We start from the raw sequence: 26,968 nt of genomic DNA, 5'->3' as shown, positions 1-26,968 counted from the left end.
ACCTTGCCACCCAGACAAGCTGGACTTAGTGATACGCAGTTGCTATGCACCAAAGATCGCAAAAGATTCAGGTCGCTTAGCCCAGGTCAATTTGTACCTCAGCTCTCACACGAAAGACAGCGCTTGTAGCCAGTCCTATAGTAAATTAACTCAGGATTTATTAACTAGGAAAAAGAAATGAGTTATTTACAAGTTAAAGCAGACAACATATATACACAGATGAATTCGTCTGTGGTTCCAAAAGGTGACAGAGTTGTTGTAATCTCTCAGCACTGAATGTCTTTTAGGACTAACACAGGTTGACCTTGGGGATTTCTGCTTCTGTTTCCTGGCTCCAGCCCTGTAACAGTCCAGACAGCAGAGAGAGAGAATTTTCCTGTGTCCCTGTTTTTATCCTCCTCTTTCAGCATTCAAGCTGATGATATTGGCTTTCTTGCATGTAGCACCTTCATGGGTCTGAGAGGGCCATTAACCACAATGGCCCATTTAGTTTTGATAGCCCTCCTTGATGGGCAGTGGACATTCCACCTGACTGGGTACACAGGTTCAGAGCAAGCATTTTTACAATTACAAAGCAAAACTTATATATCACCTTATAGAATGGGATCCAGATATTACAAGTGAAATTAATGCATTCAGCAACTTACAAGCATTTCATAATCTGAACGCTAAACACATTCTTATAAGTCTGTATTGCAAAGATTTCAAATTACTCCTGAAAGGTATAGAGTAAAATTTAGAGGTCTCGGAATGAACAACAAGATGAGTCAGAGAGAGTGTGTGTAAATTGTGTTTTCATGAGAAAATGGGACAAGGGGAAGAGGGCAGAGAATAAGGGCTAGTTTGATCTCTTTGCCCAGAAAAAGTTCTTGAGCATGTGTTATGAAGAGATCAGATGCCATATGGCAGTGGTTCTGATCCTATTTACCATTGTGGGCCGCATCCAATACTACCTCCTATGGCCCTGAGGATGTCAGATGGGCTGCAGGTCTGTGCTGATTGGGCTGCAATCCGGCGGCGGGTTGAGAACCACTGCTATATGGGATAAACCCCTGGATTCTGTCCAAAAAGCAGCAGATCTTGCTGATGCTTATGTGCAAACCAGGGTATCCAATGAGCACAAGCCCAAAAGAAAGGGCAGAAGTCTGGTATAAAGGGGGAACCCATTTTATCCCTGGTAAGGAGGAGGGTTGCTTGAAGCCCAGGCATGCACATCCCCAGAATTGATCCCTTCCTAGAAATCACTCAGACCCTCTATAGAGGAGAATGGTCCAAGAAGGTGTTCCCTGTGTGACTCCCCTGAGCACATGAGAAATAATGGCCCTAAACCAGTGGTCCCCAAACTTTTTCAATTGCACCCCCTCCAGGAGCCACGGTAGGGGGGTGAGGAGTGACTGGAGGAGGGGAGCTGCTGCTCTTCCCCCAGCCCCCTTCCCTGGTGGCAGAGGCCAGTTACTGCAGGTAACTGGACTTTGTGTCCCGGCGGCTGGAGCGGAACTGAGGGGCAGAGCAGGGCTGAGTGGCAGTCCCTCTGCACCCCCAGGGAGCTGGCCCAGGCTCACTGCATGCCCCCCCCCGAATATTTTTATGTGCACCCCTAGGGGGAGTGTGCCCCACAGTCTGAGGACCACTACCCTAAACTAAAAGAAACTAAGCCCACATCCCATCCAACCCAGATTAATTAAACTATCTTTAACCTAGAGGTGCCCCCAGGCCCCCGATTAAATTGGAGGTGGACATGGAATTTATTAAAGTTGCAAGATGTAAATGGCAAAGAATGCCTAGTGTGGCGAGAGACTGGGGCCCAGATTTCTCTGGTTAGGGAAAGCATGGTCAAAAGAGAATGGCATGGCATTGGGGAGATAAAAAATTCCTATATCTGTCACTAAGGTACATTTGGAGTGGGAAGGTTTAGAGGGCATCCTAAAAGTTAGGATGTTGGATTGTGTATTCGAACGGAAATGCTGGACTATGACTAAGACTGTTAAGACTGTAATCCATGATAAAGAGGAATACGGCTCTGTGACCTCTGATGGGAATATATAAAACCAATCATATTAACTTCTTTGGGGTGGGAAGCTAAATGTTTTCTAGGGTAGGGAGAAGACTCTCAGGACAATAGAGAGAAAGCTGGCGGTGGGGGGGTGTAATTCAGTTGTACCTCTCTGTGTATCCTTTTTGACTATCCTACAAGTATAGGATTTCCGTGTTTATAGCCAAGTATCTCAGTGATTTCAGCATTTCTACTACACTGTTATCCTCTGAAAAGTATTCTATTACTTTTAGCCACTTTTTTTTTTTTAATTTGTCTGGGAATGTGTTGTTTAAGTAGTAAATCAGAACCTCTTGGAGGCTTTTGTAGCATGTTACTATCCTAATATTCCACAGATGATTCCAGCTTTGTTTATATGACTCAGGAAAAGGGAGATGGTGGGGGAATCTTGTTTTGTTTGTGGAAGTGTTGTTACAAGGCTGGAACAGAATTGTGGGACGATGGCTGATGGTTATGCAGGACAGGGAAGGTGGGAGAAGCTTCTGAATTTCTGATATACAGTGCAAGCTTGTCTTTTTGCCAGTAGTCCAGAAACCCATAAGCACAAATAAATATTTTTCCCCTGTGCCTAATTCTTCAGTCAAGTTTCTATTTGCTGCTCTGGTGCTGATGCCCATGTCTATAGCAGTTTCATGTAGTTTGTGTGCTGATTATCTCTCCAGGACAGCTAGGCCTTGAGCTTCTTAGCACAGTTCCTGCTAAGGCAATGTGAGGGTACTGATGGAGATGCACTGCCACAAAAGACCTTTCTATTGGTAAAGATTTAATGACCTTGCACTGCTTCATCTTTGTAAGACACCTTCTGCTTATTTATCTACATACAGTTCTGTCAGCCCAGACCTATTCTTAAAACAAACAAAAGAAACCCCAAGACTCTGATAGCCACCTGGCCAACGTGGCTCACAGACTTGACCAGAGATCACTAAAAATACGAACCCTTATTTTTAACACTATAAAAGCGCCCAAAATATTACATACAAATTGGTCAGTTATCTAAAATCCCACACACTTAAAATAAAAAAAATCACATACAGAAAGCCTTCAGAACACAGATATACCATGAAAATAGCCACAGGCATCAGCCAGAGACATCGTCCCATGTGCCTCGTGGGAATGACTGAGTAAGCAATCAGAAATAAGTAATCCAGATGCAACCGTATCATCCTTTGTATGGCTGAAGGTAGGCTGAGAAAAAAACATCCCTTCTCAGAGTGACTCCTGTTGTAAGAAGCAGGAATGGGCAGCTAGCACCTTGCGGATTAACAAACAAGACCACAGAATTGCAAAGAAGTATCTTCAGGGATGTTCTAGATGCGGTTCCTCCTGGCCCATCTACCAAACGTAGTTACCCTGGTCTCACTTTGCTCACTCCCTGGGCTGTGATCGCTAACTTTCTTGGTTTCCAACGTTCTTCCAGCTGTGGTGGCTGAGGTTGGAGCCGGTGCTTTGCTCCCAGTGGAAGAGGCTGTTTGGGGCTCCACTTGCACAGGAATTGCAGAGACTGAGGAAATGCCAGCATTCTGCTACTAGGTAAGTCTGAGGAGCCTGAATATCAGATTGCAGGCAGAAATGAGAATGCACTCAAGGCAATGTATCTTTCTGTGGAAAAATGAAGTGTGCGAGCCTACTCTCTGAAACAGATTGCCGGACTTTCCGCTGGCAGTATGACATGCTAAGGGGGATAGGACATTTTTTACCCCTTGATTTGGAGTCCTCTCTCTGATCCTCCCAGTTTTCATGAATGCTCATATTGGTGCTATGCTGCACATCGGTTGACCCTCCCGCAAACACCACTACTCCTTCCTATTCAGGGTACTGCAGCTTTCCTGACTTAAAACAGTAGGTGGGCAGAAGTGGGAACTCATATGTTTGACACTTCTAGTTGACGGCCCTTGTAGGCAATAACTGGATGCTCCCATTCTGATAATCATACTAGTCCTAAAAGCTAAAATAATAGATTTTTGAGTTAGAAAGTTTGTGACTGAACCATCCCCAGACCTGACTTTTGGGCAGATGGTTTGGTATAGCCACAATCCCTTGGTCAAATGTTTTGGAGAACTGCCTATATGTAGGAACAAAAGTTGGGGAAAAGAGGTCTCCCAGGCAGAAAGACCTTGTCTCTTGATCCCTTTCTCTATCGTGGCCTTGACTAGAAGTCCTGATTTCTCTCCTCGCTCTCACCCATGGGTATCCCTCTCCTGAATGATTACATTGTTTTCATCTCCCAGCTTCCTCTCTTTAGAAGCAGAATTTTCCCTCTCTGATACACCCTGGATTTCTGCGGCCTTTCTACACTTCACTGTTCAACAGCAAGCAGCACATGGAAGAATGAGAGACGTGCTGAAGAGAGTGGGGTCTGACACAGAACAGGCAAGATGAGACATCTTTAACTCTTTGCAGTTCTCTATTTGCAATTGTTCTTAAACCATTAGTAAATATAAACTTGATTTTATTTATTTGTAACATTAAGAGAAATGACTGTCCACTGCTATTGTCTTGTCCCTTGTAAACCTTGTTGTTAAATCTGGTTTCTGGGAGGGATGTGGCTCTAAATTCCCTCCTTTTCCCCCCAAACCGCATGGGTAAAGTGGTGTCAGATCTATATAACTCAACTTGTTGGAATCTTCTCATAAGTGAGGAGGAGAAAGAAAATTCTTCCCCACACACTCCAAAACCAAAAGCCAGGGGAGAGTGCTGAGAAGATAGCTGGGACCACTGGGGCTGCAGGTCTCCTGCCTGTTTAAGGCAGCATTGGTGAAGTCTGAAAGGAATTCCAGCTTGGCCTGCTCAGCTAGGAGGTTGATGGCTGAGAAGTGTACACAGGACATGAATAAGGGCACTCTGCAATGCTGAGAGGAGAGCCAGAGAACCCCTGGAAATTGAGTAGATCCAGGAATTTTCTCACGGGTGGCTGCCATTTTCCCCAATTAACTCAGTGTCCTTTGTGAACAAGGACTGTCACTTTCCATGGGGAGGGGGAAAGGAAATAGCTGCACAATCAGAGAAGTTTGGTATTTTTTCAGGGGAAAGGAGGTGGTGTTGCCCCAACTTTTTTTTTTTTTTTTTTTTTAATTACAGAGCCTTCTCCCAATGCAGGGAAGTTCTTGGAGAAATCTTTTTATGTTGACAATTTGCATTTCAAAATATACAACAAAATTATCCCTGTACAGGTGGTAACTTACATGAGTGGGAAATAAGCAGTCCTGCCTTTTCCTGCCATTGGGTCAATGATTACTACTTTTGCTATTTATGTACATTGTGGTAGCTCTTAGAGGCCCCAGTCAGGGATGAGAGCCCCATTACCCTAGGAACTGACCACACATGAAATAAAAGAAGACAGCTCCTGTCTCAAAGGTCACAATTTAAACATATGGTGAAGACAAACAGGAGAAAGGACAGGGTAACAGTGCAGTGACTGAGTTTGGCTAAATGAATAGGAGTAAAAACAAACTAACTGCCTAGCCACTGATCTAGGGTCAAATTCTCCTCTTACAGCAGGACAACTGCCCTGACTTCAGTGGAGTTGCTCAGGTGTAATGTGAGAAGGATTTTTTCCACGGTGTACAGGGTTGGCATTGTGCTGTGCAGCTGGAGAAGGGTAAACCATACTGTCATGTGAAGCTGGAGTGTGGTGTTTGGATCAGTTAGCCCTGTTTGGGAATGAAACGGTGTGGAGTAAATTTTAGGGGAGTTCCATACACCTCATTCCTATTTAGGGTCCTGGCTTCTTAGCAATTTATTTATATTTTTCCCCATTCTGTCTCTCTGAGTCTGTTGGATTTCAGTGGAGTTAAAAGGTGCGCCCCTGCTTTTTCCCCTCAGATATCCTAGTCTGTAGTGTACATATGTTGTACATAAATCTTTTTGGCTGGTTCAGCTGTCATATTTCTTAGAAGGAAAGAGGCCTTATTTGAATAATGGTACAAGTGAAAATCAGGGTTGGTCTTACCCTGATCACAAAACCACCCAAGTTTTACCTGAATGACGCAGCCCCAGAACAGGAATAATAGGCCTGTTGTATGGTAGGACTGAGAGCACCTGCCAGAGGTGGGAGGGTGCATAGCATGTGCTTGCAATATGCTTTTGCTTGGGCAGTACTTGCTTGAAGATCACTTATCTGTGGATTTGGGGAAGGCTGTCAATTATTTTTGCTTACTGACTTTCAATGAGCCTCATTCCTGCTGTTAAGAATTATGTGATTAATATGGAGTTTTGCCAGAAGAAGAAATGGACTCTGGCTTCAAGACTTCCAGTCACTGAGACCCTAGTTTCACCTGCTGTATCAGCTCCCAGAGTGCTGTGCAGGCTTGGGGCCCTCTTGAGCCACAGTCTTCCTGGAAAGAATCCCACAACCTGTGACAAAGCCAGAAAAGCCTTGGGACATGTTTGGGGGGCTACTTCATGAATGGAATATACACATTTCAAGTCAATATTGATGATATCAATAATATGCAGCCTTTTTCACTTGTAGCTCCTAGTGTGTCTGCTGTTCTTTTCACTCATGGATCTCATCTTCACCAGATTAGCACCAAAGGTAAATCCAATTCCTGTCTCATTAGACTGTATGGGTTTTAAAAGGTTGGCTTGCCACCTAAAAATCCCTTAGGCCAGCACTACCAAGCTTGATGGGATCCTCCTGCTAGAGGAAGGAGTAAGGAATGTCCCAGGAAGAGCATGATGGAAGTCCTTGCTCTCTCCTACTTTGCTCATAAGCCAAACACAGCAGCCCTCCTTTAATTATGACACCACCTTCCCCACCATGTTAGTATTTAATATTTGTCTTCCTGGCTGACTCACTGTTTTCAGACCTTCCCATTCAGTGGACTTTATACCTCACTCCCCTACTGCTTGAACTAATACAAATAATGCTGCTTAGCCTTTGTATAGCATTTTGCATTTATTATTGGTCACTTTCCATAGGGCAGGAAATAGACATGGCACTTTACAGGAGATAATGTCCCAAAGAGGGAGCAGAATCCCTGTCCTGACAATCTAACAATGCAGACCAAACAGAGAGGTTAGGGACCATCGCAGCTGGATTACTTTGTGCAACAAGGTTTTGGGGATTTCTTTTTAACGGAAGGTGTTTGGCAAAGATTGATCTGAGAGGCTGTTCCAAGCAGAGAGGTGATGTGAAAGGAGGCTTGGAGACAAACTGGTCAGGAGAGAAGCATGAACTCTGGGAGAAGATGGGGTAGAGCTGGAGAATGCTGTCTGTTAACTAATGCCCATAATACCCTGTGAAATAAATGGTGACATGCTCCCCCTTTTAAAAGATGCTGCGGGGAAGCGACTTGCCCAAGGCTACATGCTGAGAACTGCCTGGAAATGCTTTGGTCATAGGCTGGTCCTTGCTGGTTACAGCACGCTTTCCACCTTGGTCCAGGGTGATCTGAAGACTCCTGCGTTAGCATCAATGCATTTGACTGTAGAGAGGTGGAGGAAGGCTCTATCTGTGCCTTTAGTAGTACGAATGCTGGCACTGACACCACACTTGATAAACCTTCACCATTACTGGGGCAGTTCTTCGTCTGAAATGTAACCACAATTCAGTAAGGGGTGTGCATGTTCTTTTCTGAACTATACAGCAAGGGACAGAGTTTCAGAAATCTTTGGAATGGTGCCTGGAGATCCTCGGATGCTTGGAAGAGCAAGGCATGTCCTGGCTCGCTCTCTTTCACTCAGCAGAGAAAGGTGAGTAGAACTCTCCTTCCCAACTTGTGGGAATGCAAAATTTGGTACCAGGTGCTTTAAGGGATTACCTTTTGGGTCTGGTGAATATATTTGTCTGAAGGAGCCTCTCCACCCTGTAAGCAGCACAGAGAAAACCGCCCCCTGTGGGGCATAAAGAAACATGTCTGACTCTAGGTGTCCATGTGGTAGCACTTTGATTTCTATCAGCTGCTGTGTCGAGGCAGGAGCCCAGTGAGGGGTTGCCAGATCTTCACTGAATGTAATAAATTGCTGTTTAGAGGGAGCTGAGTCCAAACAGCTTAAACCACACAGTAGCTGACAATCCGTATGAATAAGTTACACAAATTCAGTACTGTGCCACCTGCTAGAGACAGGCTTGAAAACCATCAAGCACTCCTCCACAAGAGTGACCTGATCCAAACTTCAGATTATGTACGGTCTCCAGCTGTTGCCTGGAAGGAACTATGCCCAGCATCTGCACTGCTGTAGAAATACCTGGAGAGACCCAATGATGATCTAAGACATTTTACCCTTCTCCTGTCTTTGGATATTGCAGACCGTGGACCATATCAAATTCTACACAGTGCTGCCTCAGACCAATACATCAGCCTGTTGCCTATTGCATTCTACAGGTAACAACAAAAAATGTTAAGGGAATTGTTTATGGGAGAAGAAAGTGGTTGTTTCTCACATGCCCAAGCTCGACTCAATCACAGAACAAGTGTGTGTGCAGGGAGAGAAATCCTAAGGGGATAGCGTGATAGAAAAATTTGATTGCCATGAGTTTGGGATGGCTGTATTACTCAGTGGCAAAGATACCCCACCCAACCTGGCTGTACTGGCCACTTCAGGTGTAGCCAGTGTCTTATTGGTGAAACAAACTGGTAACTTGCAAAGCTAAGAACACTTGTAACCCTCTGAAAGCCAATGCTACTTCTGCTTGATAGTCCATGAAAGCTTTCCCTGCTCTCCAGGATGTTCTTGCAATCTTACTGTTTTCATCAACTCAGCAGAACTATGATTTCCAGATGATATAATTCCATCTTCTCTTGCTAGAAGTGTCCATTCACACTTCCTGGTGTTCTGAGGGGTGGGAGTAGTGTCCAGTGCTGAATACAGCACGTCTGATAGTGAAATCCCACATTCAAGGTGGTTGTACCTTTGCCCCTAATGTGTTTAAAGATGTATGGTGAGATGCTGTTGAGGTGCTTCCTCCTGCACTGTATTCATTCTGTACCTTGTGTGATTCCCTCTAGCCTTATCCCCAGCTTTCACCAAAACCTACTTAACAGAGAGCAAACCTTCCTTTATGTTGCTGTTGACATGTATACCCAGCTGCTTCGACTCTACATAGAAGGGGAGAATCCTCGGAGATCAGATCAGGGGGGACAAAGCCTACCCAGCCTGAAGCACGTGAGTGGTGTTCGTTCTCTTCTCTTACCTAACTGAATTTTACTTTGAAAGCCTCCTAGCCACAATACCATTTATTCACTTGCCTGTACAAAGTATATTTACTTTTTTTAATGGCTGACATACCGTTGATACTTGTACAGTACCTAACCCAGAGGGGCTCTGATATTGCCTAAGGCCTGGGGGTGCCATAGTCATACAAATAATTGTCAGTGTGGCATATAAGAATGATCAAGTTGGAGTGCCATCATAAAATAGATGTGCCCATTAACCTTGCTATTAGAGGACCTTAGAGTGCACTTTAATTTTACACATGGTGAAGTTATCTACTAATCTGTAAATAGGATAAATTAAAGTACCTAAGCCACTTGTAAAAGTGAACATTCTTTTAATAAAGATGAAAGTGAGGATTTCAAGTGACTTTGCTTTCTGTCTTGAACCTGATGTCTTTTCACTAGGTGGATTCTTTAGAGGTGTTAACTAAGGCTCGTCAATTTCTGCTACACTCAATTGCACGGTGCCCTAAAAACAGCTTTGTACATATACAACAGGTATGCTAAATCCTCCTCCTTTTCACTTTTATCAAGTCATTGTAAGCTCCTGCCTACCCTCCATTTAATGTCAGCGTGCATGCAGCCCTCAGTCTTTTCTGCAAGACTAATCAAGAACTAGCACTGTCCCCAAACCATACAGCATTTAAATGCCACTTTCAGAGTACTTTTCTGGGAGTACAGATCCGCTGTTTGTGCGGAGTCGGCTGTTGCCTGACCCCCAAACCATGCTGTCTCTCTTCTCTAGCTGAGGCATGTTTTGGGAAGTTTACTATAAGGAAGCAGGCTGAGCTGGTGCTGATCTCAGGTTGCTTTGAAGAAGCAGTAATGGGCCTCTAATACCAGTTGTTTTCTTTTTCCTCCCAGTTACTGGATCCCTGTGAAGAGTTTGACCCAGAGGTGAAAGCTGCCCTCTTCCATTCCTGGAAGGCCACTGTAGCTGAGGATTTGTATGATGAACCAGTCCTCTTCTGAGTGATACTGGTAGAGAACTGTAGCCCAGGCAAGGGCAGCAGAGAAAGACGTGTCTAACTCTGCAGCTGCAGAAAGTGTTTACTAAGATCATTTTTGCGGAATCCAAAGAAATGGATTGACAGGAAAAACTATCAGCTGTTCTCCATCTTTGTAACCAGGACTATTTGATTCAAATTACTTTGTAAATAATTTATTACAAGCAAAACCTTGAAGCTCTTGTTAATAATAAAAAGTAGGTTAAATTTTTCTCTTTAGACTTGCTTGGGGAATTGTAATTTTTTAAAAAAGCCTCGTTTTAAGTCACTCCACTGTCCCATATAACTGTAGACCCATCTGAATAGGAACTACATACATGCCTGCAGTTTATGCAACTACTTAACTGATGTGGTACAACTTGGTTTCTATCACCCCGTGGGGAAGCGTAGAACACCCAGTTCCTTTACATTCGATGGAGACTGTTTAGTACAACACTGCTGAAATTGATCTAAGCATGGAGAATCACAGCACAGTAAAAGCTTTTTTTGTTTCTGAGCAAGCTGAAGCTATTTCCACTGAGGTGGGTTTTTTTGTTGAGAATCTATTAAAATGTATATTAAAAATCCCCACTCTGCTGAATGGTTTGTACAAGGCTGGATCAGTACACACCTCCAGCAGCCCTTCAAGTAGGCTCCTGTTGCGCAGTCAGTTCTGGTTTTACAGCCTGGCTTTCCACAGTCCCTGAAGGATTCAACATGAGAATTTGCTCAGGCTCCAGTGGCTTGGCTTTGTCCTGAGTCTGGGTCAGAGGATGCACCATGGACATGTGGACATTAAGGTTATGGGCCTTTTCAAAACGCTTTCCACACTGGTCACAGGCAAACTCCAGCTCGGTCTCAGCTTTGTGTTTGGTCATGTGATATTTGAGAGACGCTCGCTGCCTGCACTGGAAACCACAGATTTCACATCTGGAAAGCAAAACACCATTAGAGCAACACTCCAGTGGCCCCAGCTACAGGTAAGGCTGTCAGTAGTTCACCCCTAGTAAGAAACTAGGGTAACTCCTCACTGAACAAAAAGGCTTCACACCTCAAAAGATTGTATTAAAAAAATCTTCTGTTCCTGCTCGGCAATAATCTGGGTAAATGGGTTTAGGAATATGAAGAATAAGATAGGTGACACCGAATACTATTTCAGCACTTCAGTAGAACATCTCTTGTGCATGGGGCGGGGAAGATACTGGAGCAGCACAGTACAAGAAATGCTAAGCTGCTGAAGGCATCTCATTCATAGATTCCAAGGCCAGAAGGGAGCACAGTGATATAACGCAGGACATAGAACTTCCCCATAATTCCTACAATATCTTTTAGAAAAACATCCACCCTTGATTTAAAAAGTGCCAGTAATGGAGAATCCACCACAACCCTTGGTAAACCGTTCCAATGGCTAAATACCCTCACTGTTAAGAATGTACACCTTATTTCCAGTCTGAATGTCTAAGACAATGGCTAGAAGTTGTACCTTTCTCTGCTAGATTGAAGAGCCCGTTACTAAATATTTGTTCCCCGTGTAGATTATAATCTAGTCATCCCTTAACCTTCTCTTTGTTAAACTAAATAGATTGACTCAGAGCTCAGTCACTACAAGGCATGTTTTCTAATCTGTTACTCATTTGCAGGGCTCTCCAATTTATCAACATGTTTTTTCAACTGTGGCTAGCAGAACTGGACACAGGATTCCAGCAGCAGTTACACCAGTGCCAAATAGAGGTAAAATAACCTATTTGTTTCCCTGTTTATACATCCCAGGATCACATTTAGCTCTTCTGGCCACAGTGAGCACTCATGTTCAGCTGATTATCCACTACACCCCACCAATCTTTTTCAGAGTCACTGCTTCCCAGGATAGAGTCCCCTATCCTATAAGTATGGCCTACATTTGTTCCCAGATGTGTATGTTTATATCTATATTAAAATGCATATTGTTTGCACCCAGTTTATCAAGCAATCCAGACTGCTCTGAATCAGTGACCTGTCCTCATTATATACCAATTTTTGCACCTACTGGGAGCTGAGGCAACACAAATTAGAAAGCTTGAGAGTGAGCCTGCAAAGGGAGTGCAATGGGGTGGAGCTCAAAGGAGTCTTGGAAGCAGACAACTGTCTAGCTAGTTTGACCAGTAAAGGGAGACTCACAATTGGTTCAGATCATGATCAGTCACAAACCCAATGTACAGCCAGGAAATGTCTCCCTTTAGTTACATCACCTCCCTGCTGGTACGCTGAGAGGGCAGAGAAATCCCTACACTTCCTAGCATAGGCAGCAGGTCCACCAGGACCCTGTTTTCCAGTCATGAAAGGACTTCTTCCAGGCCCTAGTTTATTTGAACTTTTCTGAACCTGACTTCAGAGAAGTGTCTCCTAAATGAATTCCTTACCCTGGCTTTCAGAAATGTGACCGCTACCTAATCTCCCTCAACTTCCAATCTGGATTTTCTGATGAAAACGCCAACATCTTACAGTAAGATTCTTGGATGGGGCCTTTTTCTAAACAACATTTAACTATACACACCATGACTAGTGGAAGGAAACCATACAGATTCCACATTATGGTTTTCAGTATTCTTTAATCAAAGTGCTGCAGGGTTTAGGAAGACTGAACAAATAGGTCACACACACTTTAAGAAGCTAGTAGGGCTTCACATTTTAAAGGGGGTCTAATCGGTGACCCTGTCTATTCATTTACTTTATTACACCACTAGGATGTGCATAAGAACCAAAGTGCACTTACTGGAGGGGCTTTGCTCCTGAATGGCGCATCTGATGGACTGAGAGGTGTTTACGTTGTTTGAAGGTTTGCCCACATTCATCACAGATATAATTCCGTACCTCTGCAGGGAGAACAGAAATGGTGAAGGAGTCACTGGCACTGTTGACACCTTAGCACCTCAAATGTTGATACACAGAAGCCCATGTTTACCGGAAGCAATTTAAGCTAAACCATGAAGTTCCTTCACTAGCACCTGATGTGGGAAATAGCTCAAATCCTCCCAGAAGATAGCATAGCCTGGAGGCCTGTCAGTATCAAACAAACAGTGGAAAGGTGGGGAGGGGTGTTAAGCAAATACCACAGTGACAGGGCAGTTTCATACCCAACACAAGGTCTTGGCACAGTGAAGTCATCATCTTGTTCTTGCATAACACCCTCCCTTTGGTTGTGAGCAGCCACTGTCAGCAGGAAGTACCTGTATGAATGAGTTTCACATGGCGCTGTAGGTACCGATCGATCATGAACACCTTGTTGCAGCCAGGGTGGGGACAAGGCCTCTCCCGCACTTCTTCATGATGCTCCTTTATGTGTTTCTAAAAATAAGGATTGGAGACAGGAGTCTTTTCTACCCTTTTAGGGGTCAGAAGTTAGTTCACAGTCCTAATCAATAGCTTACATAGCACAAGCCAGAAGGCTCAGTGGCAAAAGTCAGCGGTGCAGGCCTACACATCCCAGCTAGTTTCACTATACGAAACAACTCAAGCTTGCATCGAAGCCTGAAAGTCCGTTGTTCTGTAGGACTTTAATAGAACATTGTTAAACAGTCTTTCCACCAACATTAGGCACAAAGCAGCTCATTAGCCAGCAGCATTTCCAAAAGGGCTCCCCAGCAAGCCAATGGCTGAACATCAGGACACAGCATGCATCAGAAAGAGACCAGTTCCTCTTTCCACTTGGAATGGAACGGAACAAAGACCTCCGACACTACAGGGGTCACACAGCTGAACTATTCACTTTGACCCATCCCATCCCCATCCTTCAAGAGAAGGGAACGGAATGCCCAGATACCATTCTTAATTCTCTACTCACATGAAAGGTGTCTCGTCCCCCTTTAATAGCTCACAGCACCTACACTGGAAATAACACAAGCCACATGTTAATTCTTAACTTACCTTCATGCCATCGGCCCCTCTGTACACCGCTGTGCATCCCTGGTAAGGACACTTGTAGATGGTAGGCAGCTCCTCCCTGAAAAGCAGAGAATTACGCCAGTGAGACTGTGCTCATCTCAAAGGGTCTCATGCCTCCTTGCTCAGTTCAGTTACCTTTCACATTTGATCTTTTTTTTCCAGCCTGGCTTGGGTCCTGGCTTCTTTCTTATTTTGGGCTCTTCAGCCTTCTTTGCTTCTTTATTTTCACTCTTTTTATTGGACCCCCTATGGCAACAAACAACAATAGAAAGAGATGAATGACAATGTTTGATATTTCATTTTTATTTAATTCAAGTCTAATTTCACCTGAAATGGCCCAACTAGCTCAGCCGTTTAACCTGAGAGTAGCACAGTAAAGGTCTAGAGAAGCACACGTGCTCTCTGCACATGAGTGGGGGAGGAGGAGGAATGCAGCCCCTGATAGATCACATTCACCTGCTGTGCAGCTCAGTGAATCATTCTACTGAGGCTCCGTAAATCACATCTCTACGTGCCAACAGGTTAGGAAGGGAGTGAGGGAGATGTGGAAAGCTTGAGTTCTGGGTCATGTGAGAGCAAAAAAAAAAAAAATTCTTCCCTTGGTTGGCCTCCCCCATCCCAAAAAAACCAAAGAAGTGGGTCAAGGGACGCTAATGCCTATGCTATACCTATTCTGTGGATAAACAGAGGCACCAGAACCAAGTTCAGTGTTTAAAAAAGCCCCTTACTTCTTTTCCGGATAAGGCTCAAAGGAGTCATCTGAAGATTGCAAGGTTCTCTTATCATTTTCATCTTCACTCAAGAAGTCTCTGAGAAAGAGAAGAAACTTTATTATACATGGTTTAGATGAAACTTCAGCACTAACACTCCAATTTGCTGGTTTCTTTAGCAGACATCAATATTTGTTCTTTAATCTCCTGCACAAAAAGTTATGGCAACTGAGGTGCAAAACAGTCTCTTCCCACATCATCTCTTAAAGCAAGAAAGAAAACCACATGCCAAGGAACACCTGAAACTGCAAAATCTACTACTTTGGAGACTACAGCACAGCAAAAATAAAATGAGTATTGTAATGAGAAAAAAGTCTGGCCATGCAGTTAAAGAGAATTACTGGAAGTTGTAAGAGTGGAATTGTCACAACCAACCTCTGCAACAGGACAGGCAATTTTGCAGAGCAAGAACGTAATACAATTGTTCTGACACAAAGTGAATTACTCTGCAGCTCATTCCACATTCTCCTAACAGCAGCCAATAGGCTTGGGCTTTTTATCCTAGTTATAGAAACCAAAACAATCCTGGGGTTAAGAAGGAGACAGAGCATTCTGGCATCTTCTATGTAAGATTTTTCAGGTTCTCAGCTACATTTTGTAATTAGGCTTGCAAATGGCAGGTTAGTACTTTTGACCCAGAACAACTCTACTAAGAACGGTCACTTATTTAGGAGCTTCACTTTAGACACCCTCTTTTGGGAATCTTGGCCGAATCTTCTTTCACTGTTACGCGGGGTTAGGATGATCGCAAAAATTGAGAGGCTCTAAGTGTCATTTACTGCCACTCAGCAAGTTCACATCAAACACGCTCCTTTTGTAAGTAAAGACAAGATTTCGCTAAGTGCAGTCTGATATCTGACAACCAAGATGGAGTCTCCTTTAGATATCCACACCAATGACTATTCTGGAATCCAGACTCTCAATAGCTGGAAATGAGAATGAACTATGAGACGGAATATGAAGCTAGATGGACCTGCAGTGCTGGCAACCATCTCACCAGACCCAGCACAGAGCTGGGCAATACCAAACTGGGTCCTTGAAAGACATAGGGCAGCTCTGCTGGGAAACTTTTTCAGAAGCTGCTAAAACATCTATCAGGGACTCCAAATGCCATTTAAAGAAAAATGGGACACAATTAGGAAAAACAAATCTGGGGTGTCAGCTCAGTGAATTTTTATCAAGATCACTACAAAAAAAGCAGTCTGTGTCAGATGCTGGGTCCAAGGGAGGAAGGGGCTCTCCCATGACCAGGTCACACTGGAGAATGAGATCCCCTCAGCTGACCATTTTCATGCTTGCAAAGAACATTTAGGCTATTTTTAAACCCACTCTTCTCTCACCCCTCAGAAAGGTCACTGAACTCGTCTTTTACCCGCTCATCCGATGTTGAAGACAGAATCTGCTTCCCACTCAACTGTCCTAGGAAATAAAGGAGAACGCTGCGTATTACAAACAAAAAGCAGCTAAAAGTAGCCAGCAAACATTGAAAAATTCACTCATAGCAGCTGGCTACGTACACTCTCTTTGAGGATGGGTTAACCACATATGCGACTGCAGAGCTTTATAAGACCTGGGGCCTTCACCTCCTATACTCTAGGAACTGTTATGGATCCTTTTTGCCCAAATGCCCATGTAAACACCCTTGGTTCTGACCCATACCAGTTTCTGATTTGTAGTTGTAATATATCTGAGACTAAGCAGCTTTCAATTACATTTCATCTTGTCAGCACCAGGAAGTCTCGCTCACGCCTTTTTCAGATGCATGATCCAGAACACAAGGTGGAGTCACCCAAACCCACCTGTTTAAAGTCAGGAGATAATCCCTAGTGGTGTCACACATGTCACCTTGAGAAGGGACAAGAGATGAAGGTGCCAAATCAGGCCTACAGGGTGAATGGAAGCAGCTCTCTTAACACTAAGTACTTACTGGTCCACTGCTGGAATCATGCTGGAAAGTTCCCCATGAATGTCTGAGGGCAGTTACCAGGCTCTCCCTGGTTCACCACACACCTGCTGTGGTGCTGGAGAGGGAGGAAGCAAGGCCATCCACCCAGCAACCCACCTTTTATTTATTAACAATGAGGGAAACTACGGTAGTGTAGCACAGGAGCGAAGAGCTAACAACTGCACTGAACTGTCCAACCCCCTGCACAAATGGTTCTCTCTGAAACGCCTGCACACGATACATGGAACAGCCTGGGAAACACGTACAGAGCGCTCCCAGATTGCAGAGGAGCCGTCCTCCCCACCAAGGCCCATTTCGCTTACTCTGCACTTTTCATCTGGAATCTCCACTGGGGCAGAAGCAGGTCTCATCCCCAATCAACAGATGGGGAAACTTGGGCACAAAGAGGCAAAATGACTTGCTCAAGGCCACAGAGCAAGTCCCGTGGCAAAGCCACAATTTGAATCTAGGTGCTTCTGGCCCCCAGCCCTGTGCTCAGAGCCCAGCTTCCACGGTTTATTTTTAAATACACTTCCTTTTCTGCAAAGCTCAGTTTCTAACATCAACATGGACTGAGTTTTAGGTGCTTTTGATTGCTATCTATGCCATCCTGGAGGACCACCCACCCCAGAGGTGATAGCACTGTCAGAAAGTTCTATGTCGACCCAGCCTCCGGGTCTGGGGAAAAGGGCCTTCACCTTCCCCATACTGTTGGAGGTCACTTTTTAGGCAAACCTCTTACCTGGGGCACTGCTCAGTGGAGAGGCTGACTGGGGCAGACTTTTCTCCTGGGAAGGGACTGGACTGTCCTGTTGTGAATGAGATGAATTCCTGCTCTGTGGCAACTGATTCTCTGCGCTTAGTGGCTCTGATGTGGTCCCTTTGTTTACTGGCTGCTCGCAAGTGACTGTCCTTGCTGGGGCAAGCTGGGGCCTGGGAGCAGAAGCAGCCCCAGCATTGTCTGCACTTGCCCCGTTGTCAGTCAAACGCTGTGCTGTGCTCTTGTTCCATTCCCACGTAACAGACAAGGCATTATCGACAAGCACTGTGCTGCAATCAGAATCTGTATCCATAACATAGTCATGCCCATCTCCACAGCCCCACACGGCTCGAATTATCCCACAGTACTCGGAAGATAACACACTCTGCAGGCTTGGCACAGACTGGCAGTTCCCCGCATGGTTGTGGGTCCACGTAACCAAATTATGCAGGCACTGGGGGCTGGATGTGATCAGGTCTACTGTTCAAAGGGGAAAGAAGAGCATGCAAGCAGTTAGTCGCTTTGGCAGTACCAGGCTGTTGGACGGTGCCTACACTCACTTGCATAGCATGGTGATGGGTTGCTCTGGTATCTATCTGCCTCTTTATGCCATGCCCAAAAGCTAAGCTGAACCATTTAAAAACATCTGAAGAGCGTGGCTAGAAAACATCCAGAGTTGATGGGGAAGCTCAGGCAGGCAGAGGACCCAAAAGTACTTTTTAAAAGAACGCATCAACTGGAATTTAATGGACTGGTTTTAAAAAATAACCTGATAAATCAGGAATACTACAAAGCTGTTTGCTGCTTCCCTGTTGGCTTTGAGGGACTTTTGGGCAGGCCCAAGAACGTGATGAGATATACTCAGTCCCAGCCCTCTTCCCCTCTCTGTGCGCCTTGCTGCCTCTTCAGCTGATGCCACTCCTGGAAACCCCCTTGTGTGGAACCTGCTAGGAGAGTGAACAGGCGAGATCCCAGAGCACTGCACGACCCAGGAAGTACAAAGGACCACAAAGAAGTGACACTGGCTAGACACACACAACTGTCAAATGCACTAAAGGAACACACTGAAGGGAACTTCTTTAAATGACCAGATTTCAAGTTAGTGGCATCTCCTCTGAGTGTCCAGTCGAAAACCCCAAACCCTTCTTCGACAGTATCACAGAACAAACAAAAAATAGTTCCAAGTAATTCTGTACTGCGCTTACCCAAACAGGGGGCTTCTGTATCTGGCTGTGGCTGCACATCACTGCTCCTACACACAAGACAAAGCAGCATATGAGGAATCTCTTCCAGGGAGACAGCAAGTCAGGAACACAGTAGCAGCTAGAGACAGGGCAGTAACAACACTAAGGTATCTAAAGGTGGCAGTAGCAGCTAAAGGATCACATTCTGTCTAAGGAGAAAACAGATTCAGCCATTAGCTGTTTACAGCTGCTAAATATACATACTGTCCGGGGAGTTCAGTGCCTGGAAATTCCACAAGTAAACTAACATATACAAATATACAGAAATTTATGACTTAAAAAATGAACAGGAATAAAAAAGCTCAACACATACTTTCCTTTTGACTTTATATGGCCTGTGGGAGACGCATTCACCCTCTGAATAAACGTTTTGAGGATGCTGCGACATTTGTAAAACTGGGCATGGCATTTCTTGCAGACATATTGCGGCAGAGCAGGATCTTGTCGGACTGCTACCCCGACCAGTCGCTGAAAATCTGTGAAGAACACTTGATCCACACGTCGCTGCTTCTCTGAGTTCTCTCCTGTTACAGGGACCTTCCCGAAAGCGTTCCGCAAGCTCCGGGAGGAAAACTTCCCATGGCAGAGTCGGCAATACCCTGTGCTCAGGGCTCTACCGATTCCTAAGTAAGAAGGAAGGATGAAAATAAGTCAGTTCTTACAAATGTACAGGGACTGTCGTGTGTTTGTACAGCACCTAACACAACAGGCCAGACATGGTTGTGGCCCTTAGGTGTTCACACAGTACAAATGTTGCACAACACTGACTTCACTCTAAGCCAGTGCACTGCCTCAAGAGTCTTGGGTGCAGAGCAACCCGGGCACTCCTTCACTCCAGCCCAACATCAAGGTAGGCATGTGGGAGGCATGCCTGAGGAGTTAAAGGAACAGCTGCATTGGAGAAGCCAGCAACCATTGCTGTGTAAACCTGTGTTCAGGACAAGCAAGGGCACCAGTGAAATGGGATTAAGCAGCATGATGAGACACAAACCTCCCCCTCCAGAGTTCGTCAACCCACAAGGGATTACTTAAAGTAACACACCCCGCCTGCCTCAGGACTGAGCAGCCTGCCGGCCCAGCACCATGCCCGATTGTGACTCTCCGACCCTCCCGTGGCAGCCTACTGCACTCCTGCTGAACTACCCTGTAAAGAGGATTTCAGTTCTGCCCTTACACAAAGTGACAGTTACTAACTGGCAGCAGCAGTGCCAAGTCTCTCCCACAAACTAACTCCTCCAGGGGGTGGGTGACTACGACGCCACTGTATCCACTTATTCCCCAGCTGCATACAGACCACTGACTGACTTCTGTCCACAGGGGCTTGCCCGACGCCTGACCCAGCAAGGGAACACACAAGAAATTTCTGCCCACTGACCCTAAGGCACATGCCTCTGAGAAGCCAGCGCAACGTTTCAAATCTTAAAGCTTCACAATGTGCAGCCCCCAGTGTGCAGTAGGCACAGAAACCAAGCACTGAACAATCACTCAGGCCCTAGCCACCCTGTTAAAGTTAACAGCTGTGCTTAGCCCACTTGACATGTCAATAATCTCAGTGTCCAGAACCATATTAACGGCATTTGTGGAAAACTGGGTTTGTCAGTGCAACAAAGATGTCATCCAGCCAGAACCAGAAAAGCCCATGGACCTTCCCCAACTGGTCAGCTTTAACCTTAGCCTCCCTACACCATCCCTGCACTACAGCTTCTCCTCCTGCCCCAAAGCCCCCACCACGCTCCGCTGACTGCACAGTTGTTTCACAGGCTCGGGGGTTTTGTACCCGGAGGGCAGTATGTACCAATGAACACTAGAAGGGGGATAGGTGGGAGCGGCAATCCCTTCTGATACCAGGGAATCCAAGCAGTAACCTATCCCATTCCCCTCACCCACGTCTGCACTGAAGAGATGACTGCCTTGAACTGCACAATGCTCTGCAGATGGGGAGCAGCACATGGTAGTAAAAGCCCTCCCTGCTCAATTCGGAGTGTCTTTACAGGCAGGAGAAAGCTCAGACACTACTGATGGCTTTTGGTAGGGTTTTATCACTAGTTATATTACAAATGTTGCAACTTGACTTCATGTGTAACTGTCTTTGCTTTGAAAAAAATGTTTCCCCTTCAAACAAACAATGTAGCTGTTTTAGGTACAACCCTCAACACGCACAAATATCTACAAGTTCGTACAGAATCAGCGCATTCTCAAAGGCCCCTTGTCTATGGCGTCCAGTACGCTGGTACTTCCGAACAACCCTCCCTCTCTTCCACACACTTAGCAGAGTGCACTGTCAGGGAGAGCTTGTACTTCCCCCCTGTAGCGATGACCCGCTCACGCCTGGAAGCATGGCGCTGATAACACTTGTAGTTTGTATCCTAACTCGTGTAGCTGCCAGTAGAAACCTTTCATATCCATCGTATAAGGGGCGGGGGCATCTTTAAAGGCTGAAAGGTTTAGACAATCTGTGCCCCAACAAGCTCATTGTCTTCTGTCACACAAATAAGTGGCCGTGACTTACTGCAGACTCTACATTTCATTTGAACAGACAACTTCCTAACGCTGCTTTTTTCCGGCAGATTTCTAATCCCACAATCTGGACCAGGCACTGATATTTCCCCCATTTTTCTCTCTTCTTCCACTACGGAGCGTCACCCTGCCAGCAGATAAACCCCTCCAAACCTCTTCTCAGACAGGCCCCAAGCACGTCTCTTCGGAGGAGAATGGACAGGTGACGGGTTTCCTGCCACTTTCTGTGCCTGTTGTTGGGGGCTGGATTTACAGTTGCCCACGGCTCCTCCCCTGCTCGCAGAAACCGCGTTTCCTGGGCTAAGGAGCCCGGGCCCGGCTGCCGCGCAGGGCCCAGGCGCAGGGCTGCTGCTCCCACAGCCAGAGCGCTCCCGGGACGGCCCGGCCCCGGCCCCTCTCCTCCGGGCCCTGCCAACTCCGCGCCCCGCCCGGGGACCCGCACACCCGACCCCGGGCCACCCTGCGGGGCTAGCGGGGCCTGCCCCAAGGCCTCCTTCGCCCTGGGGCCGGGCTCTCCCCGCCCGCCGGCTCGCTCCCGCGGGGTGGACGGAAGCCGGGTTCAGCCGGGCCGGGCACGGGCGGGCTCAGAGGCCACGGTGACGGGCGGGGCCAGACTGTCCAGAGGCGGCCCGGAGACCGGCCCCCCCAGCCCGCGGGGGCCCCAGGCCCGGGGTGGGGGAGCGGCGCGGGTCCGGTCCGGTCCCTGCCCCGCCGGCACCCACCTGCCTCCTCGGCGCCGTCCTCCGGCTCGGGCGGCGCCGGGGCCCCGCGCGCCCCCGCCCCGGCCGCCGCCTCCTCCCGGGCAGCGCGGCCCCGCCGTCCGCTCCCCACCCGGGGCTCCGGCCTGCGCCCGCCAGCGGGGGACAGGAACCGGCCGCGCCGATCCCGCTTCATCGCCGCCGCCCAGGGCCCGCTGCGGGCGCCTCCCGCCTCGGCGCTGGGGCTGGCGGGGGCCGCGGCGGGGCACAGCGGCCCCTGGCGGCCCGGAGGAGCCGAGCGCAGCCGAGCCCCGCCCCCACCCCCGACAGCCACGCGCGGCCTCCGCCGCCCCACGCGTGTCCCGGCCCCGCGCCCCACCTGTCCTCGTGCCGCCAGCCCGGGGGGGGGCCGCCGCATTCGGTCGCTTATTTCGGCCACCCCGAGGGCTAGGGATTTCACCGCCCACGACAACGTGGATCCTGCGGAATTGGCGAGCCCCACGCACGGCCCCCGCGGGGCAGCGGGTTGAGCTGGCGTGTGCTGTGGCTGGGGGGCGCCTTGGACTCGGAGACCTGAGCCGACCCTTCCGCCCGCGGGCGCCCGTGGCTGAGTTCTCCCTCCCCGCAGCCGGCTGGCGTGTCCTGCGTGGAGGGGCGTTCCGCTGAGCCCGCCCTCGCCCCTGTACAGCCCCTTCCTCCGGGTTACCAGCTACCGCCGCGGGCCCGGGCCTCCCTTCCGCCTGGGCGCTTCTGGAAAGGTGGACGGAGCCTTTTACCCGCCTGCCTCCGGACAGTCCGGACCCCTGACCGGGCCCCCGGGGGTCTGTCCACGCCCTGAGGCAGGGACCAGCTCCCCGCGTTTGTCCGAGGTGCCCAGCACGCTCTTGCAAAGAACCAAAGGAGGGGGGGTGGATTTAATAATAATTTTTCAGATGGTCTTTGAACTAACAAAAAGCTTTTTGGTCTGGTGTGTGGGTACTGGGCTGCTTGTCCTGGCTCTGCTGCAGACTCCTGAACGTGGGCGAGTCCTTCCACGGATCCGTGCCTCCGTTTCCCCTCTTGCGGAACGGGGCTCAGGATCGGTCACTACCCAAGGGGGCGGAGGAGGGTTGCACGGATAAGCCCACGGGGGTCTGTGGGGTGCTCGGACACGGCCGCACGGTGCAGTCTGGGTAGCCGCCGCGGGCTCATTGGAAAGGGAAGCCCCAGCCCCGCCGGCCGGGCGACCTAGACGGCTCCCCAGGGAAAGCCGGGGGGGGGGGCGGGTCCCCTGAAGGGCCAGCTCTGGCACAGCTCGGACCGGCTCGGCTCCAGCCCGGCCGCTCCGCGCTAGCTGCCCCGCAGAGGTGCCCGGCGCTGCACGGACCAGCCCAGCCGCCACGAGCCCCCTCCCGGCCGGGCGAGCCTGGCGGGAGGCGTCACTGAGCATGCGCAGTAGCAGCATGGTCGCTGCTTGGCACTGCGGCTCAGCCCCTGCCCCGGCCCGGCGGGCACCGAGCGCGGAGGGTCCCGGCCCGGTCCCGGCCCGCCATGGCCGCCGGCGGGGACGGGGCTGTGAAGCCGCTGCAAAGCGCCATGAAGCTGGCGGCCGGGGCGATCGAGCTGGACACCGGGAACCGGCCGCGGGTGAGCGGGGCTGGGCGGCGCCCCCGTGTCCCGCGCGTGGGCCCCGCTGTGTCCCGCGTGGGAGCGGCCTTGTGCCCAGCGCTGGCACGCGGCTGGGGACCGCCTCGTGGGGGCGGTGCTGGTCCACGGGCCCCCCGTGTCCGGGCTGGGGGATCGGGCTGTGGGGCGGGGCCCACGACACAGCGCGGGGCTCTTCCCACCCGTGATTGCACTGGGGGCTGGGCGGGGCTTTCCCTTCCGCGCGGGGGGGCGCCTGGGCCTGGTTGTGTTGGCAGCCGGGAGGGGCAGGGCCCCAGGTTCCCACAACAGCCCTTAGCTGGTGACCTCTTGCTAGGCGGGGGGTGCAGAATTGCCAAGGCCTCTCCTGGGAGCAGACCCTGCGCCCAGGTCTGGGGCCTGCCCCCCAGCTCCAGCGCTGCATGGGCCTGCCCGTGGGCACTCGCTGTCCGGTCCCTGTGTTGGCCTGTACAGGGCGTGTGGGTGGATGACAGGGTCTGCATCTCTGCTTCTCTCTGGTGCCTGCTGCAGGACGCGGCGTGCTCCTAGTGTAAGACGTGACCACGCAAGGGGCTCTCGGAACCGGGGGGAGCGAATCCTTAGATTCCACAGTGCTGGCGCTGTACAGAACCCTGTGAGACTGGGGTGTGGGGACTCACCACCTCCCCCAGCCTTTCTCCCAAAAGAGGCCCCCCGTGCACTCTCTGGGTTCCTTTGATGCGCTTCAGCTGGGGGGTCGGCTGCACAGTGGGTCAGGCCTGCAGGTTCTGTGGCTCTGATTTCTGGGTGAATGGGTGGGCGGATGGTGCTTGGTACAGGTGAACTTAGTAGAACCAGCTGCTCCTGAGCCCCGCCTTCTCTGTCCCTTCTGGTCGATAGGAGGCCTACGTGGAGTACCTGAAGAGCATCAGCTACATTTCCCAGGCCCTGCTGGAGGAAGCAGCGAAAGGTACAAAACGGCTTTGCGTCTGGCTGAAACGCTGTTTTCTCCCATCCTCCGAAGGGTGGGTTACTGCCTAGTTACCCCCTTGGAGGCACTCGCCTGATATTTGGGCGGAGCCTCCAGAGATTGAAAGCTGTAATGAGAACCCCCAGCCTGGGAGTCTGCTTCAGCAGGGGTGGGGCTCTGTGGCTTAACCCACAATTCAAATCTTTGGTCCTTAGGGGTTATTTTGGTTGTTTAATGACTGTACAAGTGAGCTGTGTGAGGAGTTCTGTACAACTCCCTAAAGAAATACAGCCAGGCTGGGACAGCTCTCTGGCACGGAGTAGCTGTCTCCACGCTCCAGTCACAGCTGCCTCATTCCTCCAGCCACCTGGAAGGTGGCCGGGATTGTGTGGGGGTGGGCAGCGGATGATGTACAGTCACGTGCCTGGCGGTGTTGCTCTCTACCCACATGCACGCAGCAGCATCCCTTGGTGGAAGGGAACTGCGGACCCTGAAGATTCCCACTAGCAAGCAGTGTCTAGCAAAACTTTCCAGCACTAACCACCAGACTTGCCACTTCCCTAGTGAAAAGCAGACACTGGACTGCTTTTCCTTCGCTCTCCGAAGGCTTCACAGCCCTGAAACATTCATTTTCCTTCATGGCCTGACACCTGTCCCCTGGGCCCGCTGTGGAGTTCTGGGCTTTCAGACAGGCCCTGTGTAGTGCAGCCAGTTTATGTACCGTCTGACTGTGTGCATGTGCCAAGGACTAAAGGAATGAGGAACAGCTTCACCTTGTTGGCTGCCTCTGTGCCGGAAACACAGATAATTTAGTTGGTGTTGGTCTTGGGATGATTTAGTTGGTGTTGGTCCTGCTTTGAGCAGGGGGTTGGACTAGATGACCTCCTGAGGTCTCTTCCATCCTTAATATTCTATGATTCTATAACCATATTCAATCTTCACATAGCCGTAGTCTGAGCGAGTGGATCAGCAAATCCAGTAGAACCCCAGAGTTACAAACCCCTCGGGGATGGAGGCTAGCTGTGACTCTGAAATGTTTATAACTCTGAACAAAACATTATGGTGGCGGTTCCAAAAATTTACAACTGAACCTTGACTTAATACAGCTTTGAAACTCTACTAGGCAGAAGAAGAATGCTGCTTTTAAATGAAACAAGCACAGAAACAGTTTCCTTACCCTGTCAAATCTTTTTTTTAAACTTTCCCTTTATTTTTAGTAGTTTCTTTTGAACACCGTACTGTTCTGTACAGTGTTTGCTTTTATTTGCCTCTGTTATCTGACTGCATACTTCCAGTTCCAAGTGAGGGGTGTGGTTGACCGGTCATTTCGTAACTCTCAGGTTCCACTATACCTGCCGAGTCTGTCAGCAGAGCACTGGGGCACTCTGCAGCCAGGAAAGGGTGCGGCCTCCCTGGGTGCATCTTGCAGTTTGCTGGACCCAGAATCCTCTGGGGCCCTGTTTGGTGGCATTGGTGGGGGCCTCTGGAGGCAGCACCACGTCCTGTGGAGGGTCCCAGCTTGGAAAGTCTCTTGTCTTAGAAGGCCCTGGAGACAGGCAGGCTGCAGTGCTCAGGGAACACTTCCCCTTGAGGCAGGCCCTGTGTCCCAGCTGGCCAAGAAGGAGGGTGGGGCAGAGGACAAGCTCTCCCTGCCTGTTGGTTATAACACAAAGCAGCCCATGGGGAAAAGAGAGCCGGTGCTGGTTGGAGGCCTGGGTGGATCAAACTCCCTCCAGCACCTTCCTGTCTGGGAAAGGAAACCCACTGACCCCACCCCTTGCCTGTGCCAGGTGGGAGCGATGCCGTGACACCCGACACCCCAAAGATGCTGAAGCTCGCTGAGCAGTGCTTGGAGCGAGCCAAGTCCAGCACCGCTGTGCTTGGTGAGTTGCCCCTGGCCTCAGGGCGGAGACGGGACACGGCCTGCTGGGCTGAGCTCTGGGGAAGGAGGGTGCTTGGGGCACAAAGCACCTGCCTGTCGCCTCTGGGAGCTGGGGCCAGTCTCTCTCCGGCAGACACACAGGTGGTTGCAGAGCCACCACAAGGGTATTGACCCAGGGTGAATGGGATGGCCCAGGCTGGCCTGCTGGGCCCCCACCCCCAGGGAGAGTGGGTAGCTCTGCCGAGGTCAGGGGAGTGGCAGCAGGAGGTGGCTGACCTGGATCTGTAGCGGCGGGAGGGAGGGGGTGGGTTTCATTGATTCTCCCCCTCCCCCCACAGCAGGAGTTGGGAGCCTTTGGAGGCAGAGTCCCCAGGGAGGGGAGACTGGTGCTGGCTTCCAGCAGGAATGCAGCATTGCCTGCTTTCCTTGCCTCTGGTGCTGACCCCGGAGACCTGGGAGGCAG

At 49.2% G+C, this 26,968-nt stretch overlaps 3 protein-coding genes across 9 annotated transcripts in view; 2 read left to right on the top strand and 1 right to left on the bottom strand.

Annotated features, from left to right (window-relative positions):
• FANCA (FA complementation group A) overlaps window positions 1-10,683 on the top strand; it is a 68,520-nt gene extending 57,837 nt beyond the window's left edge. Inside the window, exons 36-43 of the mRNA XM_074968920.1 lie at window positions 3,471-3,583; window positions 4,282-4,423; window positions 6,525-6,587; window positions 7,642-7,747; window positions 8,304-8,379; window positions 9,004-9,160; window positions 9,616-9,708; window positions 10,075-10,683. Of these exons, the coding sequence (XP_074825021.1) occupies window positions 3,471-3,583; window positions 4,282-4,423; window positions 6,525-6,587; window positions 7,642-7,747; window positions 8,304-8,379; window positions 9,004-9,160; window positions 9,616-9,708; window positions 10,075-10,182 (858 nt within the window). The 3' untranslated portion in view covers window positions 10,183-10,683. The remainder of the gene's footprint in view (window positions 1-3,470; window positions 3,584-4,281; window positions 4,424-6,524; window positions 6,588-7,641; window positions 7,748-8,303; window positions 8,380-9,003; window positions 9,161-9,615; window positions 9,709-10,074) is intronic.
• Window positions 238-22,247, bottom strand: ZNF276 (zinc finger protein 276). 3 transcript variants are annotated; one of them, XM_074968946.1, is made up of 11 exons: window positions 22,076-22,247; window positions 19,150-19,459; window positions 18,798-18,844; window positions 17,575-18,072; window positions 16,228-16,306; window positions 14,846-14,926; window positions 14,253-14,363; window positions 14,100-14,175; window positions 13,403-13,520; window positions 12,949-13,048; window positions 238-11,126 (listed from the first exon to the last, which is right to left on the bottom strand). In XM_074968946.1, the coding sequence occupies exons 1-11, from the start codon at window positions 22,245-22,247 to the stop codon at window positions 10,841-10,843; spliced, it is 1,878 nt and encodes a 625-aa protein (XP_074825047.1). In that variant the 3' UTR covers window positions 238-10,840. The 3 variants fall into 3 exon arrangements, with proteins under 3 accessions (XP_074825047.1, XP_074825048.1, XP_074825049.1); XM_074968947.1 differs by lacking the exon at window positions 22,076-22,247 and adding an exon at window positions 21,346-21,379; XM_074968948.1 differs by lacking the exon at window positions 22,076-22,247 and adding an exon at window positions 21,346-21,379 and having other exon boundaries at window positions 17,575-18,069.
• Window positions 10,840-26,968, top strand: part of VPS9D1 (VPS9 domain containing 1) — a 37,249-nt gene continuing 21,120 nt past the window's right edge. For 3 of the 5 annotated variants that reach the window (XM_074968944.1, XM_074968941.1, XM_074968940.1), the window contains exons 1-3: window positions 23,507-23,677; window positions 24,554-24,623; window positions 26,414-26,506. In XM_074968944.1, the coding sequence (XP_074825045.1) occupies window positions 23,582-23,677; window positions 24,554-24,623; window positions 26,414-26,506 (259 nt within the window). In that variant the 5' untranslated portion in view covers window positions 23,507-23,581. Of the gene's footprint in view, window positions 11,177-11,836; window positions 11,928-21,403; window positions 21,556-23,501; window positions 23,678-24,553; window positions 24,624-26,413; window positions 26,507-26,968 lie in introns of those variants that run through there. The other 2 variants (XM_074968945.1, XM_074968943.1) reach the window with 2 other exon arrangements.

Source organism: Natator depressus, chromosome 12 (assembly GCF_965152275.1).
Source record: "Natator depressus isolate rNatDep1 chromosome 12, rNatDep2.hap1, whole genome shotgun sequence".
In the NCBI taxonomy this organism is placed as follows: domain Eukaryota; kingdom Metazoa; phylum Chordata; order Testudines; family Cheloniidae; genus Natator; species Natator depressus.
This window is presented reverse-complemented; position numbering and strand designations above follow the sequence as displayed.

Excerpts from the sequence above, each read along its gene's own strand:
- ZNF276 (XM_074968946.1), bottom strand. The coding sequence starts at position 22,247 with ATGAAGCGGGATCGGCGCGGCCGGTTCCTGTCCCCCGCTGGCGGGCGC. Across the intron at positions 16,307-17,574 it reads TCCACTGAGCAGTGCCCCAG|GACAGTTGAGTGGGAAGCAG; the intron begins GTAAGAGGTTTG and ends TTTATTTCCTAG. Across the intron at positions 14,927-16,227 it reads TTCAGTGACCTTTCTGAGGG|AGACTTCTTGAGTGAAGATG; the intron begins GTGAGAGAAGAG and ends TCTCTTTCTCAG.